Source organism: Protopterus annectens, chromosome 1.part2, assembly GCF_019279795.1.
Source record: "Protopterus annectens isolate FY-2018-M chromosome 1.part2, PAN1.0, whole genome shotgun sequence".
NCBI lineage: Eukaryota > Metazoa > Chordata > Ceratodontiformes > Protopteridae > Protopterus > Protopterus annectens.
This window is the reverse complement of record NC_056727.1, coordinates 660,237,659-660,253,330: the sequence shown is the minus strand read 5'-3', so window position 1 is coordinate 660,253,330 and position 15,672 is coordinate 660,237,659. Positions and strand designations below refer to the sequence as shown.

The window sequence follows — 15,672 nt, the reverse complement described above, 5'->3', positions numbered from 1 at the left end:
CACACACACACACACACACACACAAAGATGGATGTAGGTAGTTATATGCATGGGAACATATAATTGTAAGTCTGAAATCAGGTAAGTGGTAGTCTCTATACAGCCTTATCTACTCTTGAATCTGCAGCATACCTTTCTGCAGCTATGGAATAGCATATGTCAAGAATTAGTAACAATTAGCTATATGTTACTTTTAAATTCATTACAGATTTTTTCTTTATGTATATAGTTATTGCCAGTTCCCGTAAGCTTTTTTTTTTCCCCAGGCCTCTACTAAAACTGGATCTTTCTTCACTAGGATTTCTCAGTTAACAAATGCAAATAAAAAGTACAATGCTGAAAGGTAATAGCATGTGTACTATACTTTCATCAGTAGAAATAGAATAGTTGGTAATCTGAATGGTGTGTCTAAAACTAGCCAAACTGAACTCTGCTCTTTCACCTTTCAGAGTGAACTATTATAGGCTGTATAGAGACCATCACTTACCTGATTTCAGACTCACAATTATAACACTAAGAGCGTGCTGTTTACAGAAAGCTATCATACAGTATTTGGTTGTGTAATAATCTGTACCACTGAACACCAGTTCACCATTTCAAATGTTTGAAAGAAACACAGAATTTGTGATCTGTAATTATGTACGCTGTTTTGAGAAGATGTGGGATTTAGGCAGCCACATAAGATAAGTACATGGCTGCAAAATTGCAAAATTCCACAGCCTAATGAATTTGCAGTTTATTACTCTGACTGGAACATATTTTCTACATTTCCTCCAGCAACTGAATGGATTGGCCCCAAGTATCGTATGTTTCCTGCCATTATCAAGAACAGCATGTTTACTTTTGGGTATATGGCTATGGCTGGCATTGCCTACTTCATCCGAGACTGGCGTAACCTACAGATTGCCCTCTCCATGCAAGGAATCCTGTTTATTTCCTATATTTGGTAAGCTATTAAAAATTAATGTTTGTAGCTTATGAGATATGGATGGTTAAGGTGTGTTCCTTTACTCTTTCAGACTTTCTCCAGTCAGGAGATTATCCTGCTATTTCAAGCAGGTTTCAAATATCTACAGTGGCTGTCACAAATTAAAATAGTTTGTCTCATAGCACTATCCAATCACAGACTTCCATTGGTGACGCATACCAGCAATTACATGGGAAGTTACTGTTCTGAGCATGTTCACCATGTTGCATCACTTGTCAGACTAGACAGCACTGACCATGATGCAGTATTCTAAGATTACAATTTTATGCTTCCATAATCTTTGCTTCCCTACGTTTGTTGGAAATCAGTTTTGTTTTCAGTTAGTGAACAACCTTGTGGGCCTCTGTACCTCCTAAGTGCCTACACTGAGAGGAGGTCATGAGGGATGTCTCTCAGAAATCATACTAGCTTCATGGGAATTTGGAATTACTCAGTTAAATTATAGTCTGTCACTTAGACGTGGGTATACCCTTGAGATGTCAACAAGCAGCAAAACCTTTGTTGAAGGAAGGCAGAAAAAAAAAAAAATAAAAAATAAAGTGGGAGGCTTCGCCCCCTACACCCCCCCCCCACTTAAATATACCAACTCCGAGAATGCACCACAGTGGAGGAAATGGCAAAGTCCCGAAAACAGCCCAGTGATTTTTTCCCTAGGAAAAAATCGCTGTTCCGTGCTTTTGGTATTTTGCCATTTCGCGTAATGACGTTCAACTAAACAGCGTTCGTTAAAATAACAGGGACCCGATGAAAGAATATGTCAGAATAATATAAATGTGGCATACTAATATTTTTAACACCAGTTTCAATATAGAAGGTCATTCAGCTTTAATTAGTACTTGCCATCTCTATTGCCCAAATCCATAACCTCAATGTGAAGCATCTGATGCTTCCTTGTAAGAAAAGATGGTCTCCAGTGGATACCTTTTTCATCAGGGATGTAGGATACATCTTTCTACTGCTTAATAAGTGTCACAACATTCCAAAAAGAAAACGTTAGAATGTACATGGCATATGATTCCATGAAGTTGCTTTCATTGCAGCATACATCAGCTCTTCCCAAAAGAAAATGTGAGGCCAGCATTCATCCAGACTAGGGATGACAGCAAAATCTCAATGGTAGGAAGAGGTTTTCTAATAGTTCAACTTCTGACAGAATAATAAGACAAATGATGTTTTCCCTTTTAAAAGCTGCACCATGAAATTGAATCATAGGGTGGAATAGCATTGTGTTGTCCTTTTAAGATTTATTAAAGCAGATGAAAAGTGCATTTTCTCCCCTTCCTTATTTGTTGTTATTTGCATGTTTGTCCAGCCTGCTGCTAGGTCATACTGTCAGCGTTGCATTAATGCTTAAAATGTAACTATTTTCTTTCTATCAGCAGATAAAATATTTCTAGCTACTAAGCTACCATGGATAATAAAAAAATAATAATATAAAGAAATGCAGAAGTACAAACATGTTGAGGTTGGAGATACTTCATGGCAAATTTCCTAATGAGTAACTAAAGTACTAAACAGCCCTGCTGTAGCTGACAAGCAGAAGGAGACTTTAGACAAAATGTGGTAAATTTCCTAAAGAGGCGATGCAAGTTTAAAGCCGAGAGTAAAGTAAAAACAGTTCAGTCAAACCTGTTGCTTTGCAGATAGGAAAAGAAAACAATAAATAATCTGACAAAGAAGGAGAAGAAGAAGAAATGCAAAGGCATACTTCACAACAGGGGTAATCTGAAGTATGCTGACTTAAGTGAAACAAATTCTCTATGCCAGGAATATACTTAAAAAAACAGTGGGCTGGTTTCACGAACTGCTACAAGTTCAGCTTCTACCATGTGAGTGCCACGACATGCAAAACAAAGGTAAGTAGTAGAGTATGCTAATGAAAGCCTAACTAGCCAAATGACATGCTAATTAACCAATCCAAGATGGTGGAGCTATTCTGGGAGTGATAAAACAATCGTGTACACATAGTGTAGCCTTTTGTTCTGAACTCCATAACCTATTGGAATACATCCACCATCATACTTGGGAAAAAATGCAATGTTAGGAGCTGCTGCTGCTGTCCTGCATGTATATGTGCAGCAAGCTCAAATCTATGCTGCTGTTACTGCTGATAGACCTCGGCCAAAGAGAAGAGTGTTTACAACCCCTTTAACATATTACGGACTGCATGAGATTGAAATGTTAGAGCAATATAAGGTGGATAGAAAACACTGCAGGAACTATGCAGCCTCTGCCCCCCCCCCCCCCATCACAGAGGAGGAATCCTTCCAGTTGAAACCAAGGTATGTGTAACATTATATGTGTACTAGCTACAAGTAATTTCTAGAGACTCACAGGGGCCAGGGAAGAGCATACATTAACAGGAATGAATAACACTCCATAAACTGTCAGTTTGCCTGTAATGACCCAGAGATAATCTATATTGTCTGTGCAGGTAAACCAGGCACTTTTCACTAGTCACACATATGGCACACTGTTTAGCTGACAACAAGGTTTTGATAGTAGTGATAAACAAGGGCATTTAGTGGGGGATGCAGCTGATGCCCTGGAACTTTGGCTCATGACACCCATGAGAAACCCACATAACCTCACTGAACAAGGATACAATGCTAGCCACAATCAAATTACTTACAAAACAGAATGTCATTTTGGCTTGTCAGGAGGCCCCTTGCCATACTATTCAGTGCCTCTGTCAAAGTAATTACGCAGTCTTTGCCATGTTGCACAATATAATATTCAGGAAACAGCTTCAACAAGGTGCAGGCTCACAGTGCCAAGGACCACAACCAGGGCCAGCAGGTCCAGCAGATGCAGATGAGGAGTCACAGGTAGAAGCACCAGCTGCAGATGTTGCCAGCAGACGTAGGTGTGCACAGTATGATATAGAATAACTATCGAAGAATAATATGTTGTACATGAAATGAAAATCTTAAAGCATATGATAAATATTCCATATCTTACCTGTAGTTATGTGAGCTGGAGTTGCGAAGGTGTTGCTGTTGTCTAATCACCTGTTGTCCTCATTAATAATAATATTAGCAAGGGATGTTGTATCATATGGATGGTTGTACAATATTATAACATAAAAGGATTAACATGTGTACTGTGGAGAGATGTCACATGCTGTATAACTCTTAGAATCATACCTCATTACAGTAGGAAGTATTACTTAGTGTCACAATTCTTTGTCCTGATTACTTGTATGTAGTCTGCCAAAAATGACCTCCTGTCATTGCCTGTATGTCCCCTTTCAGAGCCATTGACACTACATGACATGCTGATGATGTGTAGGTCATATGCTACTTGTAATGTCTGCAGCAGATGTGAAAATGCAGCATATGTCTTTGTAATTGTATAACTGGTGATAAATGGAAATCCAAGTCATGTTTGTCCTTTTTTTTTGCGTGGTTTTTGAATAAAATTTTTTTTTGCCTTTGCAATTTGTGCACCACTTGGCAGACTGCAAACAGCTTCATAGCCGAAGGAAAAAGGGAACATTTTCATTACCACATTATTAACTAGCACAAACACTCTTGCACCATTGCTTGGTATTTGTACTGAGTGAGTGATATGCACATAATATATAACTGTCTACGGCACAAGCTATAAATGCAGTGACTTTGGACCAATAACACATTTGCTCTGGTGTTCCAATCCATACTGTGTGATGAGAATGCTGAAATTATTACTCAGAATTTATGACACTTTCATCACAACCTTATAAGTTTTTTTTTCTGGTTCTTGCCTTATACATTTGCTCACTGCTGAATCCAGTATACCTGCTTAAGGAAAACAGTGAAAATTTGTATTTAGCCATCCTTCTGTAGGACAAACAGGCTTAGTGGTGATGCTTGGATGTCAACAGTCCAGAAAGTACTGACTAAAAAACATCTACTTGCTGTGCAATTGTTTCTGTGGCACATGGTATAAGTGCATTGACTTTTGCAACAGCATACAGGTGATCCAGGGTTCAAATCCCAATGGTACGTTTTACACAAAAGGTGTCAGAGTGCCATTTCTAACAACACTTCACTTAGGAAGGTAACACAAATGGCCATCATACTTAAGCTAATTGCAAGAAATGGATCAGTAAAGCTTTAATAACTACATGTTTATAAGTAGTATATCTCATTGATGACTTATGAAACAGTTGATTGTGTTTGTGAAATTGTGTAAACATGACAGTTGTGATAATTAATGAAAAATGCAGTTGCATATCTGTGATGGGGACAATAGTTTAGTAAAAATCATGCTGACTACTCACATAGCACAACTATTTGTTTAGGAATGTATGTGTTGTAAAGTTTGTATGTATCATACCCCAGCATGCATTACTCATCTCATGAAAGTCAATCCATTTGAAATATATTTACAGATAGCAACAATGCCTCTTACATGGGAATTCAGTTCCCAGGACTTCTTAAAGTCACAGACATACAAGCCTATCTGAAGTATATCTCCATTCATACTGAATGCAGTATATCTGCAATGACCATGGGTGAAAGGGAGTTCTCCTGTAGCACTGAGAAATAATGACCTAACTTGAAATGTATCCATTATTCATTCCATATGTTTAATTCCCACCTTGTAAAACTAACCTTTTATGGTGTGCATGTCCCAGTAAATTATGTCCAAAGTCATCCTGTTTAACCCTGCAAAGACCAAAGCTTACAAGCCAAGCCATTAAGCCTGTCAGTGCTGATCACTGGAAAAAGTGTGAGTAGATCGAGCATCACACATGGAAATTCTCACTGGCACATTTCACACCTTCATTACTTCTTGTTGAAATCCCTGCCTCATTGTCTGGCAATAGATCCCTCTGCATTCAAACATTCAAATGCAGTTGGCATGATTGTGCATCTTTTCTCACTGGGTGTTAAAAGTGAGATTGGAATTTGGTGCCAATTCAGACATAGAGTTGTTGATTGTCTTCGGCAGACCTAGCTGGTAAGGGGGATGATGGTGCTAAATTTAGAGCACAAAGATGCAGTGTTAAGGAGTCCAAAATTTTTGTGGCACTCCTCATGAAGCACTAGGGTTGCCACCCTTCCGTTTTTTGTTTTCCGGACTATCCAGAAATCAAATTGATTCTCTGGTAGTCCAAAAAACACTGTACAAACTCTGGTATTCTGTTTCAAAAAAGGAAACAGACTATCAGAGTTTGTAAATCGGCTGATGCATAGTAAATCAGACAAAAGCAGGCATTAGAAATGGGAAAAGAGGGTGTTCCCTGCCCGATGATGTTACATTGACGTCACAAAATGGTGGGAATGTGGGTGGGAGAAAGGGCATGGGTGGGCATGGATACTGGTGATGTGAGGGGCGTGGCCTTACTCCAGTTTTAGCCACAACGAAAGGTGGCAACTCTATGAAGCACTATGACCTTAGGCTGCTTCTGGGGGACTATACTGGGTCTAGGCTGCTTCTGGGAGAACTATACTGGTTCTCAGTATAAGACTGTGGCTTGGAACAGCATAGCCAAGACTGTCTCCAGTGCTACTGGCATTCCACTCACTGGAGAGAATTGTCATCACCACTATAGTGACCTGAAATGGCACAAGAAGGACTTCATTAGCCAATGGGAGGATGAGTTTAGAACTGCTGACATCCACAGTTGTGTAAGTATACTGACCCATCAGCATTCAGTTTTATAGAATGCAGTAAACAGTCAAGACTGTTATTTGTAATGCTTGCACATCTCTTCTTCTCTCCTTCTCTAGTGTACAGCTGCTGAAGACATTACAGCAAACAGGGGTACAACAAGAGAGGTTAAATCACCTCAGAGAGGCACAGGGTATATATGCATCAGGTCTTCCTGTAAGCATAATATCTATTGTAATTATATGCAATATTACCATGCACCTCGGCATTCATGAAAATCTGCTGCCAATCATTAGCGGACCAGAGTTCCGCTGTGGCGACCCCTAACCGGGAAAAGCCGAAAGACAACCAACCAACCATAGTCAAATAAATACTTGTATTTATGATATCATAGCAGTGCAATTGATTAATGGTATGACAGAGTAAGTCCTTCCCATCATACCTGGATGTAGTAACATTGTATGGACTGGATAATCGTGTATTTTGTGAAATTATAAAGTAATTTGACATACCATGGTATAATTTCCTCTCTTTTTCATCTTAACCCACCCCTTGTCTCTCATTTTTTTTGAATATTTTTATATGGCTTAAAATGTTCTGTTATCATACATTTCTGCTTAGAAAAAATGACATTCAGCACAGAAAGGTACACTGACTAGTTCAGATCAGCCCACCATCCTTCCACAGGTTGCAGCACCGACAACCAGCACTTCAAGATCCCAACCTGTCAGCATTGTCTCCACAAACCCTAACATAGCTGCTCCATCTGCATCAGGTAGCTCTGACCCAGCTGTTGGTGCACTGGTACCCCCTGGGAGTAGCAGTAGTGGAGGGAGTTATTTTGTCACCTGGCAAGAGTTGACAGGGCTGGTGGACAATATCATTGAAATAGGCCTCGGTTCCTGAATCAGTTGTATAGAAAAGGTGCTTCATCATATTGCCAAGACAATGTCATGTTGAGCACTGACACAGGAAACTGAGACAGTGATGACAATTCTGAAGGTGAGGAGTAGATCCTCAGTGTTCTCAGGCTTAATGTGTGTGTGCCTCTGATGTCCCCTACCTATCCACAATCATGGGGTCCCCTAACTCTTTGTGTCCATCATCATCCTTGCCTGTCATATGTCTTGTATGTCTGCACCTGCTTCCTCACCTACCCTACCTAAGTGGCCCTCACATTCCTAACCTCCTTCCCCAGCATTCCCCTCTCTTTAAAAGTATAAAAAAGAACAAAAATGGGCACCCATCTTACAAAAAATGAAGACCCACACACTTCACCTGTGTGTCTTCTCAAAACACTTCATTTGGTACAATTGGCTCTGAACAGTATTCCTTTGTTGTCAACTACCTTTGGTGTGGTGACACTCCAAATTCAGCAAATTCTGTCTAGAGTTCTACACTTATGTTGTGAAGAAGTGGATAGCTGTGGTGCTCTCCCACTACCTTCCTGAGAATTCCTCTATTCTTTTTCCTGCACCCTTCCCTCTACTTGACCCCCCCCCCCATTTCACCACTTTCCTATCAACCCTTTTTCACACGTATAATCTGATCAAAAATAGAATTATACACAACACACATGGGCAGGAATGGCCCATAAAAAAGCCTTCATTTTTTGTCTTCAGCATTTATATGGAGTTTGTCATAGTGCACCAGTGATGAGTGCCTGGACAGCTGTTGCCATCATCCACAGTAGTCCAGTTATCCTAACACAAACCTGCTTAAACGTGCTACATTATCAGAATACAGACTAAAGGCAGAATAAAGGCAATACTTGGCCACAGTTACTCTAACTTGTCTTAATCACTTGTCTGAAAATTGTTTTTTGGCAATAGCATCAAGGGTTTGATTCCAGATGTATGTCACATTACTTTTTACTGTGCTGTTATACTTCTATGATATGTTTCATGACATACATCTTAATTTATATCCTGTCATGAACTTTAATGAATAAATTTTGAATACTGTTGCAAAAAACATTTGCAAACAAAACCGTGCCCATAAGGAAGAATTATTAAACCACCCTTATTCTACTCATGTCTTCATCAGGTTTTGCCTGTCCCACAGCTTCTTGCTTCACAGAACCATAACTTGAGGATACAGAGCATGACAGATGAATAATGAGAACACACCATAAAGATGTGCAGTAATGACCCATAACACCAACCTTTGATATGTCTCTGTCCATCTCCCTCTGTTGAATATTCATTAGGCTGATGAATGCAAATTTCATGTTGTGACATTTTCATACTGTCATTACCCTAATACCTACGTCTTCCATTGGCTCAGTAGATTATCACTATCCCTTCAGTGGTGTGATTTTGACATGTGTAAAATAGGATTTCAGTTGTGAGGTGTTGAGATAATGATCAGGGTTATAAACTTAATTTTGCGGGTCTATATTAAAATCACGAAACCTCGCTTATGCGAATATGGAAACGTCGACACATATACAGCGAACCGTGAAAACACCGAATGTTCTGAAGCGCGAAATTTGAAATGGCAAATCATCATAGTTGGCCAACCCCACCACCTGCTACGTACTACCTACCCAAACAAAATAAATAATCCACACTTCCCCATATCTACACTTCACCCATATAGCCCATATCCTAATCAGACATTCACTACACACAAATGTATCTAACTATAAACAAACAACACCCAACTACAGGAAAAGTATAAATTACCTATACATTCAGCTACACAACTATATTACTATACATACACTTAACATAACCCTAAAGTAAAGGCTGCATTTATTACTATGTATGCACTTACCTTAACCCGCACCCTAACCCTAAGGTCCATAACTATTGCACACTTACGTTAGGGAGCTATACCGGATAAGGGCCAACTATGACGATTCGACATTTCGAATTTCATGCTTCAGGACATTCGGTGTTTTCACAGTTCACTGTATATGTGTCGACGTTTCCGTATTCGCGTAAGTGAGGTTTCGCGATTTTAATATAGACCCAATTTTGCATGTTGACAATTAATACACAACTGATCTCAGTTGTGTGCACAGGAGCATAGTCAATTAATTGCCATCAGTCTGACATCCTGATTTGACACTGGAATCATTTCTTAATTCACGCATTAATTTCAATTGTTTGTGATAATATCCATTGATACCTGCTGTGGCAGATGTCAGCAATGCACAGCTCTATGGAATACATTGCATTGTAATGTAATGTTTGCATTTGTTCTTATCTGTATGCACAATAAAACTGTGACAGGCAGGAGTGCGTTAGGCAAGGATATTACATATGTGACACTCTGAGCCCACATTTGTAACACCACAGACACACCTACGTATGGGATGATAAACCATTAGAATATTGAAGTGCATAATTCCCTTCAAGGGTGATCCTCCTCGTACATGTATTATGCCTTTTTCTGTGGCATACACAGTTAATACACAGCTCAGTGGTAACACTGATGGCATGGGTTAGATTCTTACAAAAAATAATTGTGGTTTCTGAACCATTTGTATTTTCCAACATGTTATATTGACAAACTGCACATTATCTCCCAATGTATGTACTGTCCTTGATGTTATTTCAACTCAGCATGTTAATGACATTTATATCTCATTTAATGCCCTCTTTTACAGTCTTACTTTGTGTAACTCTCACATCCTATAATATCTTGTCTGCTTTTATTTACTTATATTTGCTCAGGAAGTGTCACCACCATTAATTATTATGACATACATATTGCACAATTTCATTATCAGAAAATTTCAAAATTTTCTTTGTGGCATAAGCATCTTTAAATCAATTATCTTAGTACAGTTTGAACATTTACCATCCCCTACCATCTTATGTATTTCTGTATGCATATCTTTGAGCTCTGTGCACATTGTCCTCAGTACACTTAACCTGCCAGGTAATGCATCTGTTGAAGTTGTCCTTGCATTTACCTTCCACTCTTACTTATTTATGTGTTCATATGTTTGATTTATGTGCACATTGCACTCAGCACACTTGCCCTGCCTGGTACAATTTGTATTATTTGCCCTATGTAGCACTATGTGCTGTCCACACCCACAGGTAAGCATGTTTGTTTACTGTGTGATCTCATGCTGCCCGTGCACGTCCCATCACAACCAACACCCAAGCAAAACTCCTAAAGAACCTTAGCAAATGTTATGACAACATTGTCAAGTATGCAACATAGCTTCCTAGTAGTACACACCAGTGCCTTGCACTAAAAGAAGAACAATTGCTTGAATTAAAAAAAGTTCTAATTTTTTATCATTTCAAAACATCTTTCATCATATTATATAACCCAAGCAAATGTCCTGCCAGTGCAGTATAGCTCAGCAAATGTACCCCAGACAAAGAACTCTGATCCTTACTCCCAAACCTACACCTCACTACCAAATCATTTTGGTACCTCTCTTTACTCATGTGACATACTGTAGCTACAGTATGGAATGCAACTTCCCCCTTTACCAACAAAAGAATTTCAACAATCAAGTATTTATTCAACAATTAAACTCTCACCTATTCCTTTCTTTGTTAAGTTGTTGCAATACTTGAATAGCAAACCACAAACTTTCCTTTATATTTCATATACCTCTCTATAATTTCCACCATCTTGTTCTTATATTCATCTCCATCCCTAATATTGCATTGACCTATGTCCTACTCATCCCTTGATCTCAAACTCATGTTAACAGTGTACCAAATGTATACTATATGCATATTTTATTGACTGCATTTCTAGTTTAAATTTATTGCTTTAGTTGTGACTCTTTTCATCATTGTTGTATCTCAGTGTACCATTCACGTGTACTTTTTATGGATCCTTTTTTCCTGGAACTCCACTGAAAAGGGGATTTTAGCTCAGCTGGAATATACTGATCAAAAAATGCAAATAAATAAATAAACAGTAAAACACCTTTCAATTAGTTTTACAATAATAATTTTAGCATAATGATTGATCACTGTAGTAGTAATAATTCTGTTAAAGCTGGCATGCCTAGTTTGATGTAACTGCTGACGTTCTGTGAATTTCTTAAGTTATACAAGTTGGTCAGCGTTGTTAGAACATTGTCAATTTACAAATGAGACTATAAAAAAGTTCTTACAATCTCCTGCACACAAATGCAGCAGGCTTATATTTCCATCATTGAAAATATGTCCTTCTTTCTGATTAATTATAGCACAGTGAGAGAAAGAGCATTGAGGCAATGCCTATTCTGGAGTATTGCAGAGACATAACAGTTCATGTGATAAACTGTCTGCATCCATAAGAAGTGAACAGCAAACTTGCTGACTGATGGATTATGAAAAATGATATAAACATAGCAGCATAGCGATGCTGATATGAATTATAGTTTTGAAAGATATGAGTATCAAAAGGCTCTGCTATGCTAGAAAATCTTTTAACAAAGCTGAATAAAGCCCAGGCAACCTGAATTGGATTAGTATATCAGGTGTTTGAGGTGCTGGCATGGGAGGTTAGGCAAACCCATCCTGGATTGGAGTAGTATATCAGGCATTTGAGGTGGTGGCATGGGAGTTCTGGCACACCTATCATGGATTGGATTAGTACATCAGGTGTTATAGGTGGTGGCATGGGAGGTCGAGCACACCCAACCTGAACTGGATTAGTATATCAAGTGTTTGAGGTGGTGGCATGGGAGGTCTGGCACACCCATCCTGGATTGGATTAGTATATCGGGTGTTTGAAAGAGATTCTGCTGATAGGGATGATTGTAATTAGGGATGTAGACAATAAGCAAGAGGGGGATGAAATTTATTGTAGAAAACTAGCAAAAGAACCAAGGTATTAGGAGCAAATAACTAGACAGGGGAAATATGATAGAATGGGAAGATGCCACAAATTTATTTGTCCTGCACGTTATATATCAGAATACAGGCAAAGAGAAAGAAATAGAGGGGGGGTCCTAAACGAAAGACCATCACTGGTAGAGTTTTCAGTAGAATCTAGAACAGAAGCTGCCATTAAAAAAGGAATAATTAGCAGAGCATATAAAATATTGCATGATAACTATAAGAATCAATCAGAGGAGATTAGAAAGGATTGGGAAGAGAGACTGGATAAGCAATTCACAAAGAAATAATGGGAGGATATGTGTATGTCTCCTAAATATGCAACAAAGTCTAGAAGATTTAGAATTTTTGTCTGGAAATGTTTGCATAGATATTTCTATACCCCAAGTAGACTCCAGAGAATTTTTCCTCAGGCAGACAGCAAATGTTGTAGGTGTGATAGGGAAGAAAGAGGTAACTGGGAACATATTTTCTGGGAGTGTGGTGGATTGGCTGACTTTAAGAATTCCCTGCAGGATGCATTGTCGGAGATGCTGGATAGGCAGATTGGTCTGATGAGGGAGATGATTTTTCTTAGCTATGATACAGAATCAAAATTGCCTAGGCATAGTAAGGCCTTGATGTGTCTAATAATGGTGGCTGCCAGAAAAGCAATGACTAGAAAATGGAAATCAAAATCTAAACCAACTATACTTGAAATAGTGAATATAGTAACAGAGATAAAACAACTGGAAATGAGAACTTTAGAAAAGGGTAGGAGAAAACTACATAGGATAAAATGGGAATTGTGGGAACAATACATACAAGGGAGGAATGGGATTTAAAAGGCAGCAGGACTTAAATGAGATATGTAATGTTTGAAAAAGATTGGGTAGATTATAAGTGATGTATAATGTTTGCAACTGGGAGTGTGTCAGTATGGTTTGTGATGTAAAATGCTTGCAACTAGGATTGTATTGGTGTGGCTTGTTTTCATCTGTATAAATGTATGATTGCCTATGTAGTAACTGATGTTTTAATAACAATGTTTCTTGTTTAAAAAAGGCAGGAATTGAATAATTTATGTAATGTTGCTAAGGTTATATGATATATAGCAATATATGTGAAGTAACATGTTTGTTATGATTACTTTTAAATTAATATAAATTTGCCTACATCACAAGTGATAATCCAATAAAGGTATTTGGGGGGGGGGGGGTATATCAGGTGTTTGAAGTCCTGGCATGGAAGATCAAGCACACCCATCCTGGATTGGATTAGCATATCAGGTGTCTGAGGTGGTAGTATGAGAGGTCAGGGACACCCAACCTGGATTGGATTAGTATATCAGGTGTTTGAGGTGGTAGCATGCGAGGTCAGGCACACCCATCCTAGATTGGATTAGTATATCAGGTGTTTGAGGTGCTTGCATTGGAGGTCTGGCACACCCAATCCTGGACTGGATTAAGATATCAGGTGTTTGAGGTGGTGGCATGGGAGGTCAGGCACACCCTTCCTGGATTGGATAAGTGCATCAGATGTTTAAGGTGTTGGCATGGGAGGTCAGGCACACTCATCGTGGATTGGATTAGTATATCAAGTGTTTTAGTTGGTGCCATAGGAGGTTGGGCACACTCAATCCTGGACTGGATTAGTATATCAGGTGCTTGAGGTGGTGGCATGGAAAGTCAGGCACACCCATCCTGGATTTGATTAATATATCAGGTGTCTGAGGTTTTGGCATGGGAGGTCTGGCACACCCATCCTGGGTTGGATTAGTATATCAGGTGCTTGAGGTGGTGGCATAAGAAATCGGGCACATCCTTCCTGAACTGGATTAATATATTGGGTGTTTAAGATTTTGGTATGGGAGGTCAGGCACACCTATCCTGGATTGGATTAGTATATCAAGTGGTTGAGGTGGTGGAATGGGAGGTCAGGCATACCCATCCTGGATTAGAGTAGTATATCAGGTGTTTGAGGTGGTAGCATGAGAGGTTAGGAACACCCATCCTAGATTGGATTAGTATATCAGGTGTTTGAGGTGCTGGCATGGGAGGTCAGGCACACCCATCCTGGATTGGATTAATATATCAGGTGTTTGAGGTTTTGGCATGGGAAGTCAGGCACACCATTGCTGGACTGGATTTGTATATCAGGTGTTTGAGGTGATGGCATGGGAGGTCAAGCACATCCATCCTGGATTGGATTAGTATATCAGGTGTTTGAGATGGTGGCATGGGAGGGCAGGCACACCCATCCTGGAGTGGATTAGTATAGCAGGTATTTGAGTTTTTGGCATGGGAGGTCAGGCACACCTTTCCTAGGCTAGATTAGTATATCAGGTGTTTGAGGTTTTGGCACAGGAGGTCGAGCACACCCATCCTGGATTAGATTAGTATATCAGATGTTTGAAGTTTTGGCATGGGAGGTCAGGCACACCTTTCCTGGACTGGATTAGTATATCAGGTGTTTGAGGTTTTGTAAGGGGAGGTCAAGCACACCCATCCTGGATTGGATTAGTATATCAGGTGTTTGAAGTTTTGGCATGAGAGGTCCAGCACACCCTTCTTGGACTGGATTAATATATCAGGTGTTTGAGGTGCTGGCATGGGAGGTCAGGCACACCTTTCCTGGGCTGGATTAGTATATAAGGTTTTTGAGGTGCTGGCATGGGAGGTCGGGTTCACTCATCCTGGATTTGATTAGTCTATCAGATGTTTGAGGTGCTGGCATGGGAGGTCAGGCACACCCATCCTGGATGTAGGGTGCTGACTTGTGTACATCAGGCAGTACATCTCCAACAGGTGCTAGGAACATGCAGGGGGTCATAGTCCAAAGGAGGTAGGGATACTGACTGAGTCAACTAAAAGGTGGGATGCTACACCAGCATAATCCATTGTAAATTGATGCTGGGATACCACAGGTAAGTGTGAGGAGAGAGAGAAAGTCAGGACATGAAAGACAGCAGTATGATGCTTAACCAGGATCCTAAATCTCCTCAACACCCCTGGATGTTGCTTGGGGTTAGACTGTGGGAGGCTAGGGTAGATGTGGTAGACCTGATAAATAAGAAGTGGACTGGGGAAATCTGAAGGACAGCTGTAGGAGGCAAAAATGAAAATGAAAAGCCTTCCTAGCAATGTCTTTGCACAGAGTCACTGTATTTTGCAAAAGGAATTCACTTTTGTGGGAGGGATTGCTAGACCAGGTCAGTTTTCAGTCATCTCAGTAATTCTTCAGATAAAGAAAGTAAATATAGGAAATATTCACTGTGTGGTGCTTTTTACTTAACCA

General features: G+C 39.6%; 1 protein-coding gene across 1 annotated transcript in view; it reads left to right on the top strand.

The window, feature by feature from the left end:
- LOC122790645 (solute carrier family 22 member 13-like) overlaps positions 1–15,672 on the top strand; it is a 367,537-nt gene that overhangs the window by 119,448 nt on the left and 232,417 nt on the right. Inside the window, exon 4 of the mRNA XM_044058173.1 lies at positions 778–946. Coding sequence (XP_043914108.1) covers positions 778–946 — 169 coding nt within the window. The remainder of the gene's footprint in view (positions 1–777; positions 947–15,672) is intronic.